Here is a 26,742-nt window from a genome sequence, read left to right as displayed (position 1 = left end):
TGCCTTGCTCCAGGGAAGATGGACAGATCTGTTCACCTTGTCCACTGTGGGATTCGAACTAGAGACCTTTTGGGGGTTACTGTCCCAACCCTCCAACCTATAAGTGTTCACGTTTTTTTGTCTGTGTCCAGTATGAAGTTAGAGGTAGCATAATGATTGGATGGGTGTCTGCTAGCAAATACAGTACCATAGACCTACATTCATTATGCTGACGCTCGTTGGAGACATAGAAATGGTATCCAGGAGTTAATCTGATTTTTGGGGAAGTCAATAAAGGGCCTCATTGCCAAAATCCCAATGTATCCCTTTAAGCTGCAGAGGGAATAGAACTGTGATTTGTCACATTGTGATTTCTTTACCCTGTTCTAGGGTTGAAAAATCCCCGGGGACTTTCAATAAATTCCCTGGTATTCCAGAAATTTTGGTGGTAAGTTTCTCGGAATCAGGAGGGAATAAACAGGAATCTGGAATCCTCCAAACAGGATTTCTGGAAAACCAGGGAATTTATTGAAAGTTCATGGAATTTTGCAACACGAAAATGTATCCCTTTAAGCTGCAGAGGGAATAGAGCTGGAATGGGGAGCTATTAGGGACACAGACTAGTCTCTCCTACCAATGTACTGGTTATGTTATAACTCTATGGTGAAGCAGCATTGGGCTCTAACTCCACGGTGAAGCAGCATGGGGCTCTAACTCCACGGTGAAGCAGCATCATTAGGCTGGCTTTCACCTGGCCACTGCAGGAGGGGGAGCAGGCGGGGGGCAGGTAAAAATAGAGGAGATAATATTAAAGGCAGTTGACAAAGCCCAACACCACACTGCGGCAGAGTACCGTAGTTCACCTGTACCACAGAACACATTCACAGTGTGCAGCTAGACTCCCTTTGTCCCTGACTGCCTGTCACCTCAATAGGCCAGGCAGGAACACACTGTTGGTGTTACTAGTCAGGAGTAGAGCCAGGCGACCAGTCACACAGGAGACCGATCACCAAGGCAACCAGACAGTAGCATGCTCAGTAACCATAGAGATAACGATCTATTTAATTACAAGCGAGTGTCTGCACAATGTCGTAATGACTCGTCACCTCTCGCTGTGTATAATGACTCATTTTACATTAAGTCATTTTATAATCAGATGTAGTTTAACTAGAGGAGCGTTTTAAATATACACTGAAACAATTCAAAACAATGCAACATGTAAAGTGTTGGTCCCATGTTTGATTAGCTGAAATCAAAGATCCCATACACAAAAAAAAGGTTTTAATTTTGTGCACAAATTTGTTACACATCCTTGTCAGTGAGCATTACTCCTTTTGACAGATGTGGCATATCAATAAGCTGATTTAAACATCATGATCATTACACAGGTGCACCTTGTGCTGGAGATGAGGCCACTCTAAAATGTGCAGTTTAGTCACACAACACAATGCCACAGATATCTCAAGTTTTGAGGGAGTGTGCAATTGGCATGTTGACTGCATGAATGTCCACCAGAGCTAATGGCCTAATGACCTGGTACTCTGGGATATTGTCTCTCATCAGGTCCTAATGGCCTGGTACTCAGGGCTCTATTGTCCCTCCACCAGGTCCTACTGGCCTGGTACTCAGGGCTCTATTGCCCCTCCATCAGGTCCTAATGGCTTGGTACTCAGGGCTCTATTGTCCCTCCATCAGGTCCTACTGGCCTGGTACTCAGGGCTCTATTGCCCCTCCATCAGGTCCTAATGGCTTGGTACTCAGGGCTCTATTGTCCCTCCATCAGGTCCTAATGGCCTGGTACTCAGGGCTCTATTGTCCCTCCATCAGGTCCTAATGGCCTGGTACCCCGGGATCTATTGTCCCTCCATCAGGTCCTAATGGCCTGGTACTCAGGGATCTATTGTCCCTCCATCAGGTCCTAATGGCCTGGTACTCAGGGCTCTATTGTCCCTCCATCAGGTCCTAATGGCCTGGTACTCAAAGCTCTATTGTCCCTCCATCAGGTCCTAATGGCCTGGTACTCAGGGCTCTATTGTCCCTCCAACCACTGACATCAATGCAAATTCAATCTAAAAATCACATCAAACAGTATCATGTGTTTAAAACTCACCTTTCTGTGATGATCGATTTGAAGAAAGAAGTTTAACATCAAGGGCAAACTGAGTGTAAAACATGGTACTTGTGGGTGTTGTTTTCAAAGACTAACACGAAATGAAATGGACAGCGCTTTCTAACCTCTCTAGGGTATGTGGGACATATCGTCCCACCTACTCAACAGCCAGTGGAATCCCGTGGCGCGATATTCAAATACCTTAGAAATGCTATTACTTCAATTTCTCAAAAATATGACTATTTTACACCATTTTAAAGACAAGACTCTCGTTAATCTAACCACACTGTCCGATTTCAAAAAGGCTTTACAACGAAAGCAAAACATTAGATTATGTCAGCAGAGTACCCAGCCAGAAATAATCAGACACCCATTTTTCAAGCTAGCATATAATGTCACATAAACCCAAACCACAGCTAAATGCAGCACTAACCTTTGATCTTCATCAGATGACACTCCGAGGACATTATGTTATACAATACATGCATGTTTTGTTCAATCAAGTTCATATTTATATCAAAAAACAGCTTTTTACATTAGCATGTGACGTTCAGAACTAGCATACCCACCGCAAACTTCCGGTGAATTTACTAAATTACTCACGATAAACGTTCACAAAAAACAATTATTTTAAGAATTATAGATACAGAACTCCTTTATGCAATCGCTATGTCCGATTTTAAAATAGCTTTTCGGCAAAAGCACATTTTGCAATATTCTGAGTAGATAGCTCGCCATCACGGGCTAGCTATTTTGACACCCACCAAGTTTGGCCCTCACCAAACTCAGATTTACTATAAGAAAAATTGGATTACCTTTGCTGTTCTTCGTCAGAATGCACTCCCAGGACTTCTACTTCAATAACAAATGTTGGTTTGGTTCAAAATAATCCATAGTTATGTTCAAATATCCTCTGTTTTGTTCGTGCGTTAAAGACACTATCCGAAGGGTGACGAAGGCTGACGCGCCCGACACGTTTCGTGAAAAAAAAAAAATCTAAATATTCCATTACCGTACTTCGAAGCATGTCAACCGCTGTTTAAAATACATTTTTATGCGATTTTTCTCGTAAAAAAGCGATAATATTCCGACCGGGAAACCCTGTTTTCGTTCAAAGACGAAAAAAATAAACATGGTGTCGGCTCGTGCACGCGCCCCCGTCTCATTGTTCTCTGATCGACCACTATTCAAATGCGCTACTGTTTTTCAGCCATGGCCTGCAAAGTCATCATTCAGCGTTCTGACGCCTTCTGAGAGCCTATGGGAGCCGTAGGAAGTGTCACGTTACAGCAGAGATCCTCAGTTTTCAATAAAGAGAGTGTAGAAGGCCAAGGAATGGTCAAAGAGGGCACTTCCTGTAAGGAATCTTCTCAGGTTTTTGCCTGCCATATGAGTTCTGTTATACTCACAGACACCATTCAAACAGTTTTAGAAACTTTAGGGTGTTTTCTATCCTAATCAAACAATTATATGCATATTCTAGTTTCTGGGCAGTAGTAATAACCAGATTAATTCGGGTACGTTTTTTTTATCCGGCCGTGCAAATACTGCCCCCTACCCTAGAGAGGCTAAGGTGACGATTCATTCAAAACACACCATATGTATATTAGAGCTGATGCATATTCATAGGCTTAGGAACCCAAGCCCTTAAACAAAAAGACTAAATTTAACACTGATTGTGCTCTTATATAATACGTAGTCTTAACACATTATGCATGGCAGAAAAATATAAAACAAAAACTGATTTTAAAATGTCTTTGGTCTAGCCTATACTCCAAAATTTAAACACATTTAAATAATCTCTTTTTGAGAGTGGACTGTATTATGCATACTGGATGGACTGGTTACCTTATGCTATGCCCCGAAATGCCTATCCATGAGTCTGGGAGAGAACAAATAGCCCTAGTTGGTTCATTGATTGTGCAGGGTGGCATAAAGTTAGCTTACAATTAGTGAATTTGTATATTATTTTGAATAGCCTAATAATTATATTTTCAAAATGAATTGGGTGACACATTACCTTTTTAGTTATACAGAATATCTCACCAGCGAGCGTGACCATCTCCTCCTCCCTCTCCTTTTTTCCTTTTTCCAGTGTGTAGAGAGAGGGGCTTTCAACAGTTTTATAGTGAAATATGTTTTGTCATGATAGCATGTTACTATCAATGTTCCCGAACAGATTTCACTTTCTTTCCCATATTAAGTACTGGGTAGCTGCAGGAACAGGGTTGGAGAGCCCATGGCATACAGAGTTAGCTGCAGGAACAAGGTTGGCGAGCCCATGGCATACAGAGTTTGAGCAGAATATCACCTCTCACGCAGCGAGAACATTGTCCTCAAACAGTGGTTGATGTTTGGAGTGAAATAAATGGTATATTTCTCAGCTGCTCATATTAAGCACAGCTCCGTTATTCGAGTACATACGGATTACATGTCTTTTTTCCCCCTGCTCCTGCTCCTGTCCAATTGATAATTGGGCATTGTAAATTAAAACAAATTTGACATACGGTGGTTCCTCCTCTGAAAATTGCGGGCTGCTGCAGCGTTCTGTGGCACGTTATTTGTCAGACATGTTTTTTGTTTGTTGCTAGTTTCACCAGAGGGCGCATTTGATTGTCTTCCATATTGTCATTACCAGAGAATGTAAAACCTTTTTATGTAATAACATAGTATAACACCATTATGGTGTTTCTATTCCGAGAAAAACAAAACCCTCGGGGTTTCCGTTGGGATGGAATGGAAAATATGGCGCTGTACAACGGGATGGACGGGAGTAAACTACAGGATAAGAGGATTGGAGGATTCTAAGTTGTTTGCCTTCATTAGACAACTTTGTTCCAATATTGTGGGGTAACATCTCACGGCAAGAACTGACAAATCTGGTACAGTCCATGAGGAGGAGATGCACTGTAGTACTTAATGCAGCTGGTGGCCACACCAGATACTGACTTACTTTTGATTTTGACCCCCCCCCCCCCCTTTGTTCAGGGACACATTATTCCATTTCTGTTAGTCACATGTCTGTGCAACTTGTTCAGTTTATGTCTCAGTTGTTAAATCTTGTTCATACAAATATTTACATGTTAAGTTTGCTGAACATAAACGCAGTTGACTGTGAGAGGAAGTTTGTTTTGATTTCTAAGGATTTCAAAGGGTTGTATCATTCACAACTAAAGTTGGCAAGTAACTCTAAATCAAGCTTAAAGGACCTGTTTCAAATGATCACTTTTACTCTCAATGTAGCCACTTCACATGCACAGTTGCTCTGGAATTGGGAAAATATCCTTTCTATTTTATTCAGTTAAGTTGAATTATATTCTTCTTACAATAAAACAATGGCAGGGGATTATACACAGTATTTCTTGTCTGCTAAATGAACAAGCCTACAGCCTATGGCATGGAGCATAGCCAGATAACATACAGTATCTAGTCAGCTAACTGAGCAAGCCTACAGTCTATATCATAGCCAGATAACATACAGTATCTAGTCTGCTAAATGAACAAGCCTACAGTCTATATCATAGCCAGATAACATACAGTAGGCCAACTCATATTCTGTTCTTCCGAAATACATTTTCTTCATATCATAATGTTTGTTTAGACCAGACTAAAATAAATCAGGTATTTATTGTGATGGTGTTTATTGAAGTGATCTGTTGACTTACTTAATGTAGATGTTCCAAAAGCGCATTAGCGGCTTAAAGACCTGGAGATGCTAAACTTGTTTGTTAATTAACGGTCAATGCTGTGAGAACGGCAGACTTTTGCATGACAATCCGTTTAACAAAATTGACCGCCACAGCCCAAACTGTAACTCGGTAAAATCTTCTAAATTGTTTATTTTTGTTCAGTATATGTAAGGTGTACAAGTGTAAAGCGTATGCTGAGTTATGACTATAGAGAACCTCAAATTTGTGTGAGGAGTCAACCAGTGTACAAAAGTGTGTGGACACCCTTTCAAATTAGTGGATTTGGCTATTTCAGCTACACCCGTTGCTGACAGGTGTATAAAATCGAGCACACAGCAATGCAATCTCTATAGGCTAACATTGGTAGTAGAATGGCCTCACTGAAGAGCTCAGTGATTTTCAACGTGGCACTGTCAAAAGATGCCACCTTTCAAACGATTCAGTCAGTCACATTTCTGCTCTGTTGTGGCTGCCCCGGTCAACTGTAAGTGCGATTATTGTGAAGTGGAAATGTCTAGGAGCAACAATGGCTCAGCTGTAAAGTAGTACGCCACACAAGCTCACAGAACGGGACCGCAGAGTGCTGAAGCCCATTAAAATTGTCTGTACTCTGTTGCAACACTCACTGCAGAGTTCCAAACTGCCTCTGGAAGCAACGTCAGCACAAGAACTGTTTGTTCAGAGCTCCATGGCCGAGCCACCACACACAAGCCACCATGCGCAATTCCAAGCGTCGGTTGAAGTGGTGTAAAGCTTGCCAGCATTGGACTCTGGAGTAGTGGAAACGCATGGTCTGTAGTGCGCAATCACGCTTCACCATCTGGCAATCTGACGGACTAATCTGGGTTTGGCGGATGCCAGGAAAACGTTACCTGCCCGAATGCATAGTGCCAACTGTAATGTTTGGTGGAGGAGGAATAATGGTCTGGGGATGTTTTTCATGGTTCTGGCCCCTTAGTTCCAGTGAGGCGAAATCTTAACGCTACACCATACAATGACATTCTGGATGATTCTGTGCTTCCAACTTTGTGGTACCAGTTTGGGGAAGGCCCTTACAGAAATGGTTTGTCAAGATCGGTGTGGGAGAATTTGACTAGCCTGCACAGAGCCCTGACCTCAACCCCATCGAACACTTTGAGATTAATTGGAACGCCGACTGCGAACCAGGCCTAATCGCCCAACATCATTGCCGGACCTCACTTATGCTCTTCTGGCTGAATTGGAAGCAAGTCCCTACAGCAATGTTCCAACATCTAGTGGAAACCTTCCCAGAAAAGTGGAGCCTGTTATCTTAAGGAATCGGCGTCCTGCAAGCGGGACAACTTCCGGTGAAACTGGGGGGTGCGTAAATTCTAATAAATATTATGGATTTTAAACATATTGGTAAGTTTAAATTCTTGTTAATCAAACTGCACTGTCCGGTTTACAGTAGCTATTACAGCGAAAACATGCCATGTGATTGTTTGAGGACGGCGCCCCACATCAAAATAATTTTCCACCGGCACAGGTTTCATACATTCACATATAAAGATTAAATATTCACTTACTTTTGGAAAATGTTTCTTTGGTTTGTCATCCAAAGGGTCCCAGCTATAACATGTAGTGTCGTTTTGTTAGATAAAATCCTTCCTTATATCCCAAAAACTCTGTTTAGTTGGCGTTGTGACTGTGATTCATTTCTCAATATGTAATCCGTCCTTCTCGGCTCTTCAGTGATCCAGGTTCTCTTCATTATTGTTAAGGCATGACTGTTGACACCGGGTATTAATTCAGTAATTCTCTGGGTGTTGAGATTTAGATAACCTGTGGGTTTTTAAGCTAATAACTCACTACGCTGTGTGGCAGAGAGACAGGCCCCCCCACCCGCTATAAATGGATTTAATCTACCGGAGGGACTTTAGTGACAGGATATATCAACACCAGAATATTTAGTAGAATTGAATTAATACAATTCCAAACCTGTTAGTCCGTTAAATGGTTCTGTAGTTTACTGTCCCTGTCTGAGGCTCCTTGTTTCAGATTATTAGTGTCATGTCTGGAACAGATTGATATCTGCTTTGGCAATATAACTACTGATGCTCCTTTTTCCATTACCCCCAAGATTCATTTTGATAGATTTCATACTGAATCTACAGCAGGGGACCAGTGGTAGGCAAGCACTAGAGCTGGGCCATATGGGCGATTCACTATCTTGAAAAAAAAAAAAAAGTATTATCCTTTAATTGAACTTTGTAGTAGAATTTAATTCAAATCAAGCTTTATTTATACAGCACATTTCAGACATGAAATGCTACTCAATGTGCTTCACAGGAGAGAAGAAGAAAGATAAAATACAAAACAATGAAAATAAAAGCTGAAATATTTACCACACAAACATCAGATTATCTAAAGACACAAACTGAACAACTAAAAAGCAAAGTTAAAAAGATGCCTTTTTAAGATCTGTTTTAAGTATGTCCACAGTTTGGGTCCCGCTCAGGTTCTCTGGCAGGCTGGGGGCATAATAACTAAATGCTGTCTCTCCATGCCTCTTGGTCCTAGGCTTTGGGATAGTTAAAAGGCCAGTACCAGAGGACCTGAGGGACCTACTGGGTACATAACTTAAAAGCATGTCTGACATGTATTGGGGTGCCAATCGTGGATTGATAAAAAAAAATAAGAAAACAAAACAAATCAAAATCTTAAAATAATTTCTGAAACTCTCAGGCAGCCGGTGCAGAGACCTTAAAACCGGTGTAATGTGTGCTCTCCATCTGGTCTTGGTCAGTACCCGTGCTTCAGCATTCTGTATGTTTTACAGTTGATCAATGGCTTTCTTGCGTGGACCAGACAGGAGAGCATTACAGTAGTCAAGCCTGCTTGTAATAAAAGCATGTACTCTCTCTGTCTCTCTGTGTCTCTCTCTGTCTCTCTCTGAGTGTGTGTGTATTCGGCCTGAGAAAGAAATGGCTGCACCTTGGCAATGTTCCTCAGGTAATTAAAATCTATTTGGTCACATTCCTAATGTGTGATTTTGAAATTGATTCTAAAATAACACCTAGGTTTTTTTTTACCTGGTGTTTTATTTTTATTGCTTGTGAATTAATTGAAATGTGCAGCCAGGTTCTCGCTCTGTGCTTTGGCTCCAACAATAAGTACCTCTGTCTTGATTTACCTGGAGGAAGTTGTGAGCCATCCAAGTATTTAAATCACTAACAGTCTAATTTATCCGTGGAGCTAAAATCCTCAGGTGACACAGAAATGTAAAGTTGTGTATCGTCTGTCAAGCAGTGACTATCAATGCTGTGCTTTCTGATAACTCTGCCAAGGTGTAACGTGTGTGTGTACCCTCACGCAACCGGTCAAAGTTTTAGAACACCTACTCATTCAAGAGTTTTTCTTCATTTTAACTATGTTCTACATTGTAGAATTGTGAAGACAACTATAAAATAACACGCATGGAATCATGTAGTAACCCCAAAAAAGTGTTAAGCAAATCAAAATATATTTTATATTTCAGATTCTTCAAATAGCCACCCTTTGCCATGATGACATCTGCTTCGAGATAACTAATGGAATAACAACCAAATGATTAATGTTACCACCATGTTTTCTGACAGTCTCCAATCTAACAGAATGGTAGATGACAGTTTGTATAAACTCACTAGAAGGCGGAGTTAAAGGAACATACATTGGTTATTGTGAGTAACCTATAGTGCCATTTCTACGGGAGTTGATATGTTTTCCAAGTCCTCGGTTTGTTATTCTGACAGGGAGGACTGGAGCACTGCCAGGCCCTGTCCGTCAGTCTCTAAAACAGTTTGTGTTGTTGGAAATAATCCTGGAACCCCTGCAGTTTGGGTGAATCCTGTCTCTTTTAAAACGTGCTGGTTTCTCCCACAGCAAGTCAAAGTTGTCAATTTAACCCCTGTGCGGGACATCCAGCGAAAAATCATATCGCCATTAGCATAACAAAATGTAATAATTTTTTAACAAAACATTTTTTTTTTCAAATTATATAGTTTTATAGATACACCTCTCCTGAATCGAACCACGTTGTCCGATTTCAAAAAGGCTTTACAGCAAAAGCAAAACATTAGATTATGTTAGAGTATATCGTAAAAGTAGCCACATAGCCATTTTCCGACCAAACACATGCATCACAAATAACCAAAAACAGCTAAATGCAGCACTAACCTTTGACAATCTTCATCAGATGACACACCTAGGACATCATGTTACACAATACATGCATTCTTTTGTTCGATAAAGTTCATATTTATATATAAAAACAGCATTTTACATCGGTGCGTAACGTTGACTAACTATTTTCCCTCAAATGCATCCGGTGAAACAGTGCTACAATTTACTAAATTACTATTCGAAAACATTTTTAAAATGTAATATTGTCATTCTAAGATTTATAGATGAATATCTCTTGAAAGCACCTGTAATACCAGATTTAAAAATAACTTTACTGGGTAATCACACTTTGCGATAAAAGGGGATGCGATACTCAGAAAATTACCTAGTAAATATAGGTCTGCGCCATCTTGGAACAATCGCATATCACATCTAGTCTTGTATACGATTGTCAATAATCCCTTACCTTTGGTTGTCTTCATCAGAAAGCACTTCCAGGAATCCCAGGTCCACAACAAATGTATTTTAGTTCCAAAAAATTACTCCTTTATGTTCCAAGAGCTTGTTCTTGTTAGCGCGTCTGAAGGCTGCTCCAAAACTTCCGTCGGCCACGGGACAGCTATTTCGAGAAAAAGCATTTTTTTTCCCATTTAGGTTCGTTCAAACATGTCAAACGTTGTATAACATAAATCTTCAGGGCCTGTTTCAACAAGAGAGCCAATAAGATTTGAGGGGGACGATTGCATTGTGTTTCAAAACGTTTCGAAAGGGGAGGGTAGACAGGGCCGCCGGCGTCATAATGGTGATGGCCCTCCTCATGTGACCAATTTCAACAGCGTCTCATTCATTCAGTTTTAACAGTAGGAGACTCAAACCACTTTGTAAAGACTGGGGACATCTAGTGGAAGCAATAGGAAGTGCTCAATGAACCATAGCTCACGGTGTGATTAATAGGCAAAGATGTGAAGTTGAGTCCACAATTCAGAATTCCACATCCTGTTACGATCGGTCTCGGGGTTTTGACTGCGATATGAGTTCTGTTATACTCACAGACACCATTCAAACAGTTTTAGAAACGTTAGTGTGTTTTCTATCCACAAGTATTAATTATATGCATATCCTAGCTTCTGAGTTTGAGTAGGAGGCCGTTTAAAATGAGCACAATTTTTTTCAAAAATCGCTTTAGCACCCCCTATCCTAGGGGAACGCCAAGAGGTTAAAGAGTAATTCCTGTAGTTTGTTTTCAGATACTGGTTCAGAACAGAGTCGACGGAAACGTTACGAACCCCTTTGGTAGCACGGGAGGGGGCCAGAGATAATTATTCTCTTCCCTGTGCTAGCGAGGGTTTTGTAGTCCTCCCTCAATTCCTCAACTCTATCTCCTTAGCTATCATACTCGATTTCAAAACTCAGTCCTCCAGAAAGTGGAGAGCAACACTGATGCAGTTCTACTACGTGATATCTTTATTAAAAGCAGTGTTAGAAAGGATTACCTACACATACTGGCCAGCTCATATTATAGACAGAAACACGCTACATGGTAGACCAATCCAAACTAATTTCTTGGCATGGCCAGGCCACTCATTATCTCAGCCAATCAAGGCTAGCTGGAAGGTTGCTCCCTTTCTGTGGCTAAACCAGCTAGGCTCGTAATTTAAAAATTGTATTCGTATTTACAGAAGGCATGCAAGTTTGTTTTTAAGGCACATGAAAGTTCACATGTTCCAGAAGTCATTTCAGCCCAATTCTTTTTATTTTTTATATTATTTTTTTTAAGTTTGCGTACTTCCTGTGGAGTAGTGAGGTGCGCAATATGCCTAGTTTCCTGAAATGAGTAATGTGGAAATCATCTCTCACCTGAAGCATTTGTGCCCAGCCGTGGATAAAAAAAACAGTTTGGCTAGTGTTATCCTGCTTCGTTTACATGACGGCTTGCAGCTAAATGCTACTTAACAGGAATCCTGGACCACAGACTTGCGGTCCCAGCCGTAAAGGCTGAACGTGTTGCGGAATCCGTAGCAATACAATCTTTAGCTTGAATTAAAAATTATTTTAATAAAAACTGTTCGGTTGTGCGCTCTGACGTCTGTTGCGTTTCTACCTAATAATCGGAGTTCAGGTCTAAAAAAGCCTTCAACAACTAATAATAATTAAACTATTTTACCAAAATAGTTTAACCTGCTTTTTTTGCTATAATCACAGATCTGGCTTTCAAGTCTTTCTATGAAAAATGTTATTTTTGTTACAAATTTTACCAGAACCATGCGTAATGCTCTTTCATTAATAAAGACTCATTTATTTTTGGCCATTCTCAAAATGTTGAGCGTGAAGAAAAAAATCCAGCAGCGTTGCAGTTCTTGACTCAAGCCGGTGCACCTGGCACATACTACCATACCCTGTTCAAAGACACTTCAATCTTTTCTTTTTCCCCATCTCTGAATGGCACACAAACACAATCCATGTTTCCATTGTCTCAAGACTTTAAAAATCGTTGTTTAACCTGTCTCCTCCCCTTCATCTACACTGATCTAAATGGATTTAACAGCCCGACATCAATAAGGGATCATAGCTTTCACCTGGTCAGTCTGTCTTGGAAAGAGCAACTGTTTGAACAGCATGCTAGCCTGTCCACTTTGTTCATGTTGAAATCAAGTGGCCTACCATATTTCTCAAACAGAACGCGTTGCCAATTCTTTATATACAGTGCACTCGGAAAGTATTCAGACCCCTTGACTTTCTCAACGTTATGTTACAGCCTTATTATAACATTTATTAAATAGTTTCCCCCCCCCCCCCCCCATTAATCTACACAATACCCCATAATGACAAACGAAGAAATGTTTTTTAGACATTTTTTCAAATGTACATTTACATATGTTTTCAGGCCCTTTACTCAGTACTTTGTCGAAGTACCGTTGGCAGTGATTACAGCCTAGAGTCTGATGTTACAAGCTTGGCACACCTGTATTTGGAGTTTCTACCATTCTTCTCTGCAGATCCTCTCAAGCTCTGTCAGGTTGGATGGGGAGCGTCGCTGCACAGCTGTTTTCAGGTCTCTCCAGAGATGTTCAATCGGGTTCAAGTCCGGATTCTGGCTGGCCCACTCAAGGACATTGAGAGACTTATCCTGAAGCCACTCCTATGTTTTCTTGTGCTTAGGATAGTTGTCTGTTGGAAGGTGATCCTTCACCTCAGTCTGAAGTCCTGAGGGCTCTGGAGCAGGTTTTCATCAAGGATCTCTCTTTACTTTGCACCGTTCATCTTTCCCTCGATCCTGATTAGTCTCCCAGTCCCTGCCGCCAAAAAACATCCCCACAACGTGATGCTGCCACCACCATGCTTCACTGTAGTTTCCTCTAGAAATGACGCTTGGCATTCAGGCCAAAGAGTTCAATCTTGGTTTCATAAAATCAAAGAATCTTGTTTCTCATGGTCAGTCCTTTAGGTGCCTTTTCGGCAAACTCCAAGTAGGCTGTCATGCGCCTTTTGCTGGGAAATGGCTACCGTCTGGCCACTCTACCATAAAGGACTTATTGGTGGAGTGCTGCAGACATGGTTGTCCTTCTGGAAGGTTCTCCCATCGCCACAGAGGAACTCAGGAGATCTTTCAGAGTGACCATCGAATTCTTGGACACCTCCCTGACCAAGGCCCTTCTCCCCTGATTGCTCAGTTTGGCCGGGCGGCCAGCTTTAGGAAGAGTCTTGGTTGTTCCAAACTTCTTCCATTTAAGAATGATGGAGGCCACTGTATTTCTTGGTGGAATGCAGAAACGTTTTGGTACCCTTCCCCAGATCTGAGCCTCGACACGATCCTGTCTCTGAGCTTTACGGACCATTCCTTTGATCTCATGGCTTGGTTTTTGCTCTGACATGCACTGTCAACTGTGGGACCTTATATAGACAGGTGTGTGCCTTTCCAAATCATGTCCAGAGGTGGACTCCAAGTTGTAAAATATCTCAAGGATGATCAATGGAAACAAGATGCACGTGAGCTCATTTTCGATTCTCATAAGCAAAGAGTCTGAATACTTATGAAAATAAGGTATTTCTGTTTTATTCACAAATTGCCATTATGGGGTATTGTGTTTAGATTGAGGATTTTTTTTATTTTTAATGAATTTTAGAATAAGGCAGAAACGTAACGTGGAAGGTCAAGGGGTCTGAATAATTAACGAATACACTGTGTTCATTATTCTTTGTATTTTTTTTTTTTATGGCGTAAATGATTCCGCTGCCAAATTAATCTAGGGGAAACGCTGACCATGCTGTTTATGTAGGTGTGAGTCTGTTTCTGTTTTTCAGTTTACTAGGTGTGGTACACTCCCATGCTGTGTACTGTATATAATCAGAACCTGACTGTCTCATCTCTCTCCTCTCTGAGATGGTGAAAGTAAAACATTATGTTTGAGACTACAATGCTGTGCAGTTTGTATGTAGGTGTGAGTCTGACTGTTTCTGTGTTTGTTTGTGTCTAGGTGGCCAACCTGGCTTGCTCCATCTCTAATAATGAGGAGGGTGTCAAGCTGGTCCATATGGCTGCTTCCCAGCTGGAAACACTCTGCCCCCAGGTACCTGCTGGTCTCTCTACCCACTCCCTCTCGCCATCTCTCCTTTCGCCATCTCTCCTTCCGCCCCTTTCGCCATCTCTCCTTCGGCCCTTTTCGCCATCTCTCCTTCTTCCCTTCTCGCCATCTCTCCTTCTTCCCTTCTCGCCAGCTCTCCTTCTTCCCTTCTCGCCAGCTCTCCTTCCTCCCCTCTCACCAGCTCTCCTTCCTCCCCTCTCGCCAGCTCTCCTTCCTCCCCTCTCGCCAGCTCTCCTTCCTCCCCTCTCGCCAGCTCTCCTTGCTCCCCTCTCGCCAGCTCTCCTTGCTCCCCTCTCGCCAGCTCTCCTTGCCTCTCAGCTCATCCCCAACCCCCAGCTCCATAGTCCTGCCAAGATGCCAACACTTCTCACCTCCAGCCCCCCCGTTCCTAAACCCCTCCCACCCTCCCCACATATCCTGCCAGCTTCACTTCCTCATCCAGCCTCCAGCCCAATATCCTCATCCAATCTCAATCCCCATATCCTGCCAGCTTCACTTCCTCATCCAACCTCCAGCCCCATATCCTGCCAGCTTCACTTCCTCATCCAACCGTCAGCCCCATATCCTGCCAGCTTCACTTCCTCATCCAACCTCCAAGTATGTGTATGTGGGGGGGGGTCTGAGTGTGCTGGTCTGAGAGGCTGATCTGGTCTTTAGATACATTACACATTCTTTAATCTACCTGCTGTAGTAATTGGTGTGTGATTGCTCTGTAACAGGTGATTAATGCGGCGCTGGCTCTAGCTGCCAAGCCCAACAGAAAGGTTGCTCAGGACAACATGGACCTCTTCAAAGAGTCCTGGGAGAAACAGGTCCGCGTCCTCACTGATGCCGTCGATGACATCACCAGCATTGACGACTTCCTCTGTGTGTCTGGTAAGTAGGAGGGGGCGGAGCTTTTCTTTTCAGGGTTCATCTCATATAAGTAATGTGGCTGGATGCTGTTTTACGGGCTCCTGACCAACTGTGCTATTTTGTGTGTTTTCACATTGTTTGTAACTTATTTTGTACGTAATGTTTCTGCCACCGTCTCTTATGACCAAAAAAGAGCTTCGAGACATCCGTACAGCGATTACTCATCTCGAACTGGACAAAATATTTTTTCTTTAATGAGTCCGACGCAAAGGAATATACTGTTTTTTTCGAGACGAGGTTCAAATCTACGCCATCCGCGTGAAGCAGAGGGGGAGGAGGTCGGGGCGCCTTGTAAGAATTCGCCAACGAGTAGGTAAACCACCACTACCCTCCGTATTATTGGCCAACGTGAAATCATTGGAAAACAAACTGGATGATCTACGATGTAGACTATCCTACCAACGGAACATTAAACTGTATCACCAAGACGTGGCTAAACGACGACACGGATAATATAGAGCTGGCTGGTTTGTCCGTGCATCGGCAGGACAGAGCAGCAAAGTCTTGTTTAGACGAGAGGCGAGGGCGTGTCTATTTGTCAGTAACTCTTGGTGCGCAATGTCTAATATTAAAGAAGTCTTGAGGTATTGCTCACCTGAGGTAGAGTACCTCATGATAAGCTGTAGACCACACTATCTACCAAGAGAGTTGTCATCTATATTATTAGTAGCCGTCTATTTACCACCACAGACCGATGCTGGAACTAAGACCACACTCAACCAACTCTATAAGGCCATAAGCAAACAAGAAAATGCTCATCGAGGCTGTGCTCCTAGTGGCAAAGGACTTTAATGCAGGCGCACTTAAATCAGTTTTACCTCATTTCTACCAGCATGTCACGTGTAACCAGAGGGAAAAATAACTCCAGACCACCTTTACTCAACACAGAGACACATACAAAGCTCTCCCTCGCCCTCCATCTGACCTTAATTCTATCCTCCTGATTCCTGCTTACAAGCGAAAACTAAAGCAGGAAGTATCATTGAGTCTAAATGAGATGATGGCTCTTCCATTTAATGAGGAGTCTAAATGAGAGGATGACTCTTCTATTTTCTGTTGCGCTCCCTCTCCTGGTTCGTTATCTCTTCCCCCATATTTCTCTCTCACCTTCCTCTGGTTTGTTTGTTAGCTCCCTCCCCCAGTGTTAATCCAGGGCCAATGTTAACACATCTGTCATGAAGGATGAAGATTTCCTGCTTCTGAACACCATTCCTGTTACCGCAGACGCTGCCTGTTGTAAACATCTGTGTTCTTGTTACGGGAGTGTGTAAGTCACCAAGTAAAAAAAAAAAAAAAAACTCTAATCTTGTCTCGGATAAAGGGGGAGAAAGCAGGATTATTGTGGCTCGTCTAGCAGACTGTCCCCCAAAAATTGTTTCAGAAGGATTGTCCGATACCTATGGAGCAAATGTTTCTATATAAATAAACATTGGTTGATTTGTATCTTCCCTTCCAGAGAACCACATTCTGGAGGATGTGAACAAGTGTGTGATAGCGCTGCAGGAGAAGGATGTGGACGGGTTGGATCGTACGGCCGGCGCCATCCGTGGCCGTGCTGCTAGAGTGGTCCATGTGGTCACATGTGAGATGGACAACTATGAGCCTGGAGTCTACACAGAGAAGGTTCTGGAGGCCACCAAGCTACTCACTAACACAGGTAATATCTCTTTCTGTTATCACTTTTTCATTAACACTCTCCTCTGTCTTTCTGCTAGTCACCGACACAGGTAACAGAGTCCCTGCAGCTCTTGTATTTTCTTCATCCCTCTTCTATCCATCAAATATAGATCTACCATATCTCACCGTTGGTTGTCTTTCCCTCTGTCTATACCAGTGGTACAGGTATCATAAACCAACCTCCTAATACTATTACAGATTTGACTGCTGGGTTGAGTTTCTCAATCACACAACACAGCCAGCCCCTGCTCCCTCTCCAACTCTCTCCTCTCTCTCTCACTACCTCCTCTCCCTCTCTCTCACCACCTCCTCTCCCATCTCTCCTGCTCTCTCCTTACCTTGCCCCCCTCCCTTCTCTGATCCCTCCCCCTCTCACAACTTCCCATCATCCCCGTCTCCCATCGTGCGACCCTCTCTTAATTCCATATTTTATTTCTGTGTAAAGCTGTCAGACAGTAAGTGTGTTGATGGACACCATGTCCATAAAGCGTTCTAATCACTACAGCTAGCTAGGCCATTAACTATTCAATGGCCAATCTGCTTTGTTTTCTCAGTATTAAAAGGCAACCGACAATCGTTGTTTCTTTATTGGCGAGTCAGAGTTTAGCTAGCTGTGATCTAAAGAAAGAATCTCATTGATATTCATTGCAATTGTGGAGGCCTCTTGAGTGTGTGTATGGATTGGTTTTATGTAATAGCACCCTTTGATGGTCTGTCACCTTGGGGTCTGTATCAAATGGTGGATTAGAGGGGGACTGGGAACAGAGGCACCACGGCTTCAAATTGGCTCCCTGCACACACACGGCACCCTATTCCCTTTATGTGATTTGACCGCCTTGATTCAGTCTTAGGTAGCAAAATTAGAAATGTATTTTTTTTTTACATTTGTTTAAAGACAGAGACACAGAGCTACAAAATGGTATCTCATACACTACATTTGAGGAACAATGGGAAAGTAATTCTCACTTTTGAGAAAATGACCTTTGAATGTTTTGGTACACCTACTGGAGAGCTCTTTGTCTACACTCATTCAGCATTGTTCACACCCTCTTTAGCCCCACCCATCTCTAACGGTTGATCCGAGTGCTCTGTCTAACAGCAGTCAAGCCCCTCAGATTGTCAGTTGGTACATTCAGAGCGTTTGGTTCTCGGAGAGTTCAGAGAGCACACTGGACACTCTGGCCATTGAGTAGTGTTGATCCGAGTGTTCTGACCTCACAATGGCAGTCAAGCACCCTGGCTAACGTTGGCTAGTTGGCTAGCTATTTCTAGACACATGATGAGAGAACACCCCACTTTCACCATTTTACTCCCCCTAGCAGTGCTGGTTAGGCTGTTTTCATGTTATCCAGAGTGTTGGTGACTAACTGTGCTGCTGGCGACAATTTAATTACACATTTTTGCCGACGTTTACTGACACCGGCCATATTCAACGGGTGTTAACCTCTCTAGGCTAGGCGGGACGAATTCGTCCCACCTACGTAACAGCCACTGCTATCCTGTGGCGCGATTTTCAAAACCTTAAAAATCCTATTACTTCAATTTCTCAAACATATGACTATTTTACAGCCATTTAAAGACAAGACTCTCGTTAATCTAACCACACTGTCCGATTTCAAAAAGGCTTTACAACGAAAGCAAAACATTAGATTATGTCAGCAGAGTACCAAGCCAGAAATAATCACACACCCATTTTTCAAGCCAGCATATAATGTCACCAAAACCCAGAAGACAGCTAAATGCAGCACTCACCTTTGATGATCTTCATCAGATGACAACCCTAGGACATTATGTTATACAATACATGCATGTTTTGTTCAATTAAGTTCATATTTATATCAAAAACCAGCTTTTTACATTAGCATGTGACGTTCAGAACTAGCATACCCCCCGCAAACTTCCAGGGAATTCGCTAACATTTTACTAAATTACTCACGATAAACGTTCACAAAAAGCATAACAATTATTTTAAGAATTATAGATACAGACCTCCTCTATGCACTCGATATGTCCGATTTTAAAATAGCTTTTTGGTGAAAGCACATTTTGCAATATTCTAAGTACATAGCCCAGGCATCACGGGCTCGCTATTTAGACACCCGGCAAGTTTAGCACTCACCATAATCATATTTACTATTATAAAAGTTTCATTACCTTTTGTTGTCTTCGTCAGAATACACACCCAGGACTGCTACTTCAATAACAAATGTTGGTTTGGTCCAAAATAATCCATCGTTATATCCGAATAGCGGCGTTTTGTTCGTGCGTTCCAGACACTATCCGAAATAGTAAAGAAGTGTCACGCGCATGGCGCAATTCGTGACAATAAAATTCTAAGTATTCCATTACCGTACTTCGAAGCATGTCAACCGCTGTTTAAAATCAATTTTTACGAAATTTTTTCTCGTAGAAAAGCGATAATATTCCGACAGGGAATCTCCTTTTCGGCAAACAGAGGAAAAAATCCCAAAGGCGGGGGCGGTCGGGGTCACGCGCATAAGCTAGTGTCTCTTGATCGGCCACTTGAGAAAGGCGATAATGTGTTTCAGCCTGGGGCTGGAATGACGACATTCTGTTTTTTCCCGGGCTCTGAGCGCCTATGGACGACGTGGGAAGTGTCACGTTAGAGCAGAGATCCTTAGTAAATGATAGAGATGGAAAAGAAGTTCAACAAATGGTCAGATAGGCCTGTAAAGGAATCTCTCAGGTTTTGACCTGCCATTTGAGTTCTGTTATACTCACAGACACCATTCAAACAGTTTTAGAAAATGTAGGGTGTTTTCTATCCATATGTAATAAGTATATGCATATTCTAGTTACTGGGTAGGAGTGGTAACCAGATTAAATCGGGTATGTTTTTTATCCAGCCGTGTCAATGCTGCCCCCTAGCCCTAACAGGTTAAGCGTTCGTAAATGCATCAGTTATTCTGCACTCAGGCATACTCAGACGAGAGTGCTCTGAAATGGGAGTAGATGGCCAGACTGAATTTACGAAGTCACCCAAAATGGTTACTTGCATAGTGTAGTCTTTTGTTAAGACATGTAGCTAGCTAGCTAGCTAGCTAGGTAAACAATGAACCATAATCCCAACTCATGATGTTACTACCCTGAATGAATCTGCAGGTAGCTAACCACCCAGGTTCAATGTTAGCTAGCTAACTTTAGGCTATAACTAGCCAATCAAATGGCTCTGAGATATTAACAATAAGATCATACACGTAAGGCTAGCGAGCCAGCCAGCTAACATTAGCTAGCCAGCTAACAGTACACTTCAATTTGAAATGAAAACGACTTAGAAATGTGTAATATCTGAAAATGTAGTTAGCTACACTTTCTTACCCGTATACATCATGGTTCAACGCTTCTCCCTCTCACGGATGACATGGTTTCTCTTAGTTTGAAGATGTAATCTGTAGACGGGTGTTTTCTCCATCTCCTTAGCCATTGTCCTCTAATTCCACTGATTTCAAAACTTGGTCCTCCAGAAAGTGGAGAGCAACACTGATGCAGTTCTACTACGTGATATCATTATTAAAAGCAGCGTTAGAAAGGATTACTTACACATACTGACCCGATCATATTATAGACAGAAACGTGCTACATGGTAGACCAATCCAAACTCATCTCGCGGCATCTCCAGCCCACTCATTATCTCAGCCAATCATGGCTAGTGGGAAGGTTGCCAGCTTTTTCTGTGGCTAAACCAACTAGGCTCGTAATTTAACAATTATATTTGTATTTACAGATGGCATACAAGTTTTTAAGGCGCATGTTCCAGAATGCATTTCTGCCCAACAACTCATTTTGAGAAGAAAAAAAAAGATTGTTTAAATGGCTTTCGTGTTGTGGTAGTAGTGATCCGCAACATAATACCTCTAGTTTCCTGAAACGGGTCACATGTGACGCACCACCTGGTTTGGTCGTATGCAGCAAAATTTGAAATCGTTTTTTAAATTGGATAAAAGTTGAGACTCAGAGCTAGAAAATGGTATATCATACACTACAGTTGAGGAACAATGGGAAAGTAATTCTGCTTTGAAAGTTGATAAATGTGTAACCTCACTGTTGAGAAAATAGCGCTTGAATATTTTTGTTCACACCCTCTTAAACTTTAGCCCCACCCATCTCTTTAAGGATTCACATGTGAGGCCATCTACTAAACATGGTGAGTAGAGTTGTAAACAACCAAAGATTTCAAGACTAAAAGTGGTGAAATTAGTAGCCTTACAATAAGGAAAAACTCCAGTCTAGTCCTTGGCCTAGATTAAGTGTTAGCTATGGGCTGGGTAGCCTGTTAGCTATGGGCTGGGTAGCCTGTTGTTAGCTGTGGGCCGGGTAGCCTGTTGTTAGCTGTGGGCCGGGTAGCCTGTTGTTAGCTGTGGGCCGGGTAGCCTGTTGTTAGCTAGGGACTGGTTTTGGACTGCATTGTCAGACGTGCCGTTCTGTAGCGTGGGATTTTCTGATATTTTCACTTTTATTTGCTGTGTTCAGTCGATTCTGCTGCATTTTTATCCCTTCTTTCTCCCACCTCCACCAGTCATGCCCAGGTTCACAGAGCAGGTGGAGGCAGCGGTAGAGGCTCTGAGTGCCAACCCCACTCTCCCTGTTGACGAGAACGAGTTCATCGACGCCTCTCGTCTGGTCTACGATGGAGTCCGCGACATCCGCAAGGCCGTGCTGATGATCAGGGTGAGTGTACACACGAGACACTAGGTCGTGCACTATTTAACCTCTTACATCTAGACGTTCCTCTAGCGGAACACCTGCTCCAATATCCAATGATAGGCGTGGCGCGAATTACAAATTCCTCAAAAATACAAAAACTTCAATTTTTCAAACATATGACTATTTCACAGCATTTTAAAGACAAGACTCTCCTTTATCTAACCACACTGTCCGATTTCAAAAAGGCTTTACAGCGAAAGCAAAACATTAGATTATGTCAGCCGAGTACCCAGCCAGAAATAATCAGACACCCATTTTTCAAGCTAGCATATAATGTCACAAAAACCCAGAAGACAGCTAAATGCAGCACTAACCTTTGATGATCTTCATCAGATGACACACCTAGGACATTATGTTAAACAATACATGCATGTTTTGTTCAATCAAGTTCATATTTATATCAAAAAACAGCTTTTACATTAGCATGTGACGTTCAGAACTAGCATACTTCCGGGGAATTTACTAACAATTTACTAAATTACTCACGATAAACGTTCACAAAAAGCTTAACAATTATTTTAAGAATTATAGATACAGAACTCCTCTATGCACTCGATATGTCCGATTTTAAAATAGCTTTTGGTGAAAGCACATTTTGCAATATTCTAAGTACATAGCCCAGGCATCACGGGCTAGCTATTTAGACACCCGGCAAGTTTAGCCTTCACCAAAATCAGATTTACTATTACAAAAGTTTGATTACCTTTTGTTGTCTTCGTCAGAATGCACTCCCAGGACTGCTACTTCAATAACAAATGTTGGTTTGGTCCAAAATAATCCATCGTTATATCCGAATAGCGGCGTTTTGTTCGTGCGTTCCAGAAACTATCCGAAATGGTAAATCAGGGTCGTGCGCATGGCGCATTTCGTGACAAAAAAATTCTAAATATTCCATTACCGTACTTCGAAGCATGTCAACCGCTGTTTAAAATCAATTTTTATGCAATTTATCTCGTAAAAAAGCGATAATATTCCGACCGGGAATCCTCTTTTCGGTAAACAGAGGAAAAAACACAAAGACGGGGGCGGCCAGTGCACGCGCCTAAGCCGACAGTCCCTTGATCGGCCACTTGAGAAAGGCGATAATGTGTTTCAGCCTGGGGCTGGAATGACGACATTCAGGTTTTTCCCGGGCTCTGAGAGCCTATTGGAGCCGTGGGAAGTGTCACGTTACCGCAGAGATCCTTTGTAATGGAATGCGATGTCAAAGAAAGACAATAAATGGTCAGACAGGCCACTTCCTGTAAAGGAATCTCTCAGGTTTTGACCTGCCATTTGAGTTCTGTTATACTCACAGACACCATTCAAACAGTTTTAGAAACTTTGGAGTGTTTTCTATCCAAAGCTAATACTTATATGCATATTCTAGTTTCTGGGCAGGAGTAATAATCAGATTAAATCGGGTACGTTTTTTATCCGGCCGTGAAAATACTGCCCCCTAGCCGTAACAGGTTAATGAGCCCTAACTCTCCTTAACTGCACTGTTGACACGATCGTGTGAGTGTACACACTGAAGACACCAACACTACATCGACCATGCACTATTGATGAGCCTCTCCTTCACTTAAATGTCTTCATGTCTCAATCACTTATGGTCATGTCAGGGGTTTAAGTTGTAATTTAGATATTTGTACTCTTTACTCTCCTCCTTAATCCAACATTGTGAACGAGGAGAGAGGTGCGCTGTGCTCCTCATGTTTGTCTTGTCTTCTCTCTGGTCCTTTTAATCCAACATTGTGAACGAGGAGAGAGGTGCACTAAGCTCCTCATGTTAGTCTTCTCTCTGGTCTCTCCTCTCCTCCCAACTGTCAGTCGTAGATGCAGTTCTTTCATGTTTTGTACGTGCTGAGCATAGCAACGTCTAGCTTTAACATCACTCACCTTTTTTTTTTATTCAATGACACGCTATTAACTCCTTCAAGTCCCAGACCATGTTTATATCCTTAATGTTTATTATACAGGTATCAGTTGGGCGTTTTTAATTTATATTAACACAAACATTTAGGCCAGCAGGAACAAAGTGCTGTCTGAAAGCCCTGGTGTGTGAGCCCGTTTAGTGAATTAGGCTGTGTAGTGATGCGTGAGCTCGAATAGCTGATGCTCTCTGTATCGTATGTTTTCATTTCATGAGTGTGTGGGGGGGGGGGTCTACTAAGCAAACATATGGAATTGTTTTATGATGGTCATACCAAGGGTAATTTAGCTATTTGATTTTGTATTTTAGGATGCTTTTGTATGTTAATAAATTATTTGATGGAATTGGCCTTACTTCTATTAGCCCATAGAAACCATTTAATAACTGATTCACGGAAAAACAGTCCCAACATTTTAAATTTGTATTCTTAAATTGGAGTGAGCAGGACAGAGGGGGAGAGACAGTGAAAAATATGGGAGGGACAGTGGCTGAGAGGGAGGAGAGAGAGGAGAGCTGGAGCTCCAGTCTTGATATCCTGATTTGATTTAAGCCGTTAACACAGGGGCCCGCGGTGCTGGCTAGGGCTGTTACGGTGACCATGTTACCGCTACACCGACAGTCACTGGTCATGACCGTTATTAAAATTCCTTGTCACTATTGAGTCACTGTCATCTCTTATGCACTCAGAACATTCGCTGGTCATACGTTAACAACCATCCGTCCTAATGGCCCGGTACTCAGGGCTCCATTGTCCCTCCATCAGGTCCTAATGGCCCGGTACTCAGGGCTCTATTGTCCCTCCATCAGGTCCTATTGGCCCGGTACTCAGGGCTCTACTGTCCCTCCATCAGGTCCTATTGGCCCGGTACTCGGGGCTCTATTGCCCCTCCATCAGGTCCTAATGGCCTGGTACTCAGGGCTCTACTGTCCCTCCATCAGGTCCTAATTGCCTGGTACTCAGGCCTCTATTGTTCCACTAACCATTCTGACATCAATGCAAATGCGATCTAAAATCACATCCAACACTGATCATCAAAGTTGCGCCCCGTAGCCGCGCAGCCCCGTAGCCGCGCAGCCCCGTAGCCGCGCAGCCCCGTAGTCGCTTCACATGTACAGTTGCTCCGTAATGTAAAAAATATCCTTTCTATTTTATTCAGCTAAGATGAATTATATTCTTCTTTACTATAAAATAATGGCACAGTACTAGAAGCATTTCTTGTCCGCTAAATGAACAAGCCTACAGTCTATTGCATAGCCAGATAACATACAGTATCTAGTCTGCTAAATGAACAAGCCTACAGTCTATATCATGGAGCATAGCCAGATAACATACAGTATCTAGTCAGCTAAATGAACAAGCCTACAGTCTATAGCATAGCCAGATAACATACAGTATCTAGTCTGATAAATGAACAAGCCTAGAGTCTATAGCATAGCCAGATAACATACGCTATCTAGTCAGCTAAATGAACAAGCCTACAGTCTATAGCATAGCCAGATAACATACAGTATCTAGTCTGATAAATGAACAAGCCTACTCTATAGCATAGCCAGATAACATACAGTATCTAGTCAGCTAAATGAACAAGCCTACAGTCTATATCATGGAGCATAGCCAGATAACATACAGTATCTAGTCAGCTAAATGAACAAGCCTACAGTCTATATCATGGAGCATAGCCAGATAACATACAGTATCTAGTCAGCTAAATGAACAAGCCTGCAGTCTATAGCATAGCCAGATAACATTTACATTTTAGTAATTTAGCAGACGCTCTTATCCAGAGCGACTTACAGTAGTGAATGCATACATTTCATGCATTTTTGTTGTTGTTGTTGTACTGGCCCCCCGTGGGAATCAAACCCACAACCCTGGCGTTGCACACACCATGCTCTACCAACAGAGCCACAGTCTAGTCTGCTAAATGAACAAGCCTACAGTCTATATCATAGCCAGATAACATACAGTATCTAGTCTGCTAAATGAACAAGCCTATAGCATAGCCAGATAACATACAGTATCTAGTCTGCTAAATGAACAAGCCTATAGTCTATAGCATAGCCAGATAACATACAGTATCTAGTCTGCTAAATGAACAAGCCTACAGTCTATATCATAGCCAGATAACATACAGTAGGCCAACTCATATTCTGTTCTTCTGAAATACATTTTCTTCATATCATAATGTTTGTTTAGACCAGGCTAAAATAAATTGGGTATTTATTGTGATGGTGTGTATTGAAGTGATCTATTGGCTTTTTTTAATGTAGATGTTCCAAAGGCACATCAGCGGCTTGAAGGCCTGGAGATGCTAAACTTGTTTGTTATTTAATAACGTCCCTAACTGGGGATCGTACCGTGTGTGTCTAGTCCGCGGATTGATGAGAAGCCTAGTTACTCATGAGTCTACTGTCTGGATGTTGACCCATCAAACACCCCGCCTTTCATCTAGCAGAATAACACTGGTGGTGTAGACTGCTCTGATCAGAGGTTTAGTCCTCACCACAGGGTCCTCTGGGATTTGACTGGAGCAGAAACACACTCAGACGATGCACACAGACACACACAAACCATGGTTTCCTCTGCAATTGAAAGCCTAGGGCCGTCCACCTTAGCATTTTTTGGGGCTGCATAAGTCCAAACTGTGAAAAAATACAATTTATTCTCCCAAGCATTAATAAAAAATAAAAAAATTAATTTGGTACCTATTTTTTTTATTAATGACTGGGAGAATTGAAAATGACAAAAACAATGAATTTAGCTATATTGATTTTGTTTTTGTTTGAGTAAATTAACACAGCATTAGCCATGGACAAATGTGGAGGATTGGGAATCTAATTTGGTCCAAATGTGAAAAGTGTGGAGGATTGGGAATTTAATTTGGTCCAAATGTGGAGGACAATTGCAGGATATTGGCTTAAAAATGTTTATTTTTTATTTATTTTTGGGGTTTTGTTTTTTAAAATCTACACCGCCGAGATGGGGCCAACTGTGCCCACTGCCGCCCACCACCTAAGGTTATTTTT

At 42.2% G+C, this 26,742-nt stretch overlaps 1 protein-coding gene across 2 annotated transcripts in view; it reads left to right on the top strand.

Annotated features, from left to right (window-relative positions):
- The window catches only part of LOC106612315 (catenin alpha-1), a 244,829-nt gene that overhangs the window by 159,435 nt on the left and 58,652 nt on the right, over positions 1-26,742 (top strand). For both annotated transcript variants that reach the window (XM_045724259.1, XM_045724260.1), the window contains 4 exons: positions 14,376-14,468; positions 15,203-15,359; positions 16,855-17,055; positions 21,613-21,764. In XM_045724259.1, the coding sequence (XP_045580215.1) occupies positions 14,376-14,468; positions 15,203-15,359; positions 16,855-17,055; positions 21,613-21,764 (603 nt within the window). The remainder of the gene's footprint in view (positions 1-14,375; positions 14,469-15,202; positions 15,360-16,854; positions 17,056-21,612; positions 21,765-26,742) is intronic.

This window comes from Salmo salar, chromosome ssa09 (assembly GCF_905237065.1).
Source record: "Salmo salar chromosome ssa09, Ssal_v3.1, whole genome shotgun sequence".
Classification (NCBI taxonomy): domain Eukaryota; kingdom Metazoa; phylum Chordata; class Actinopteri; order Salmoniformes; family Salmonidae; genus Salmo; species Salmo salar.
This window is presented reverse-complemented; position numbering and strand designations above follow the sequence as displayed.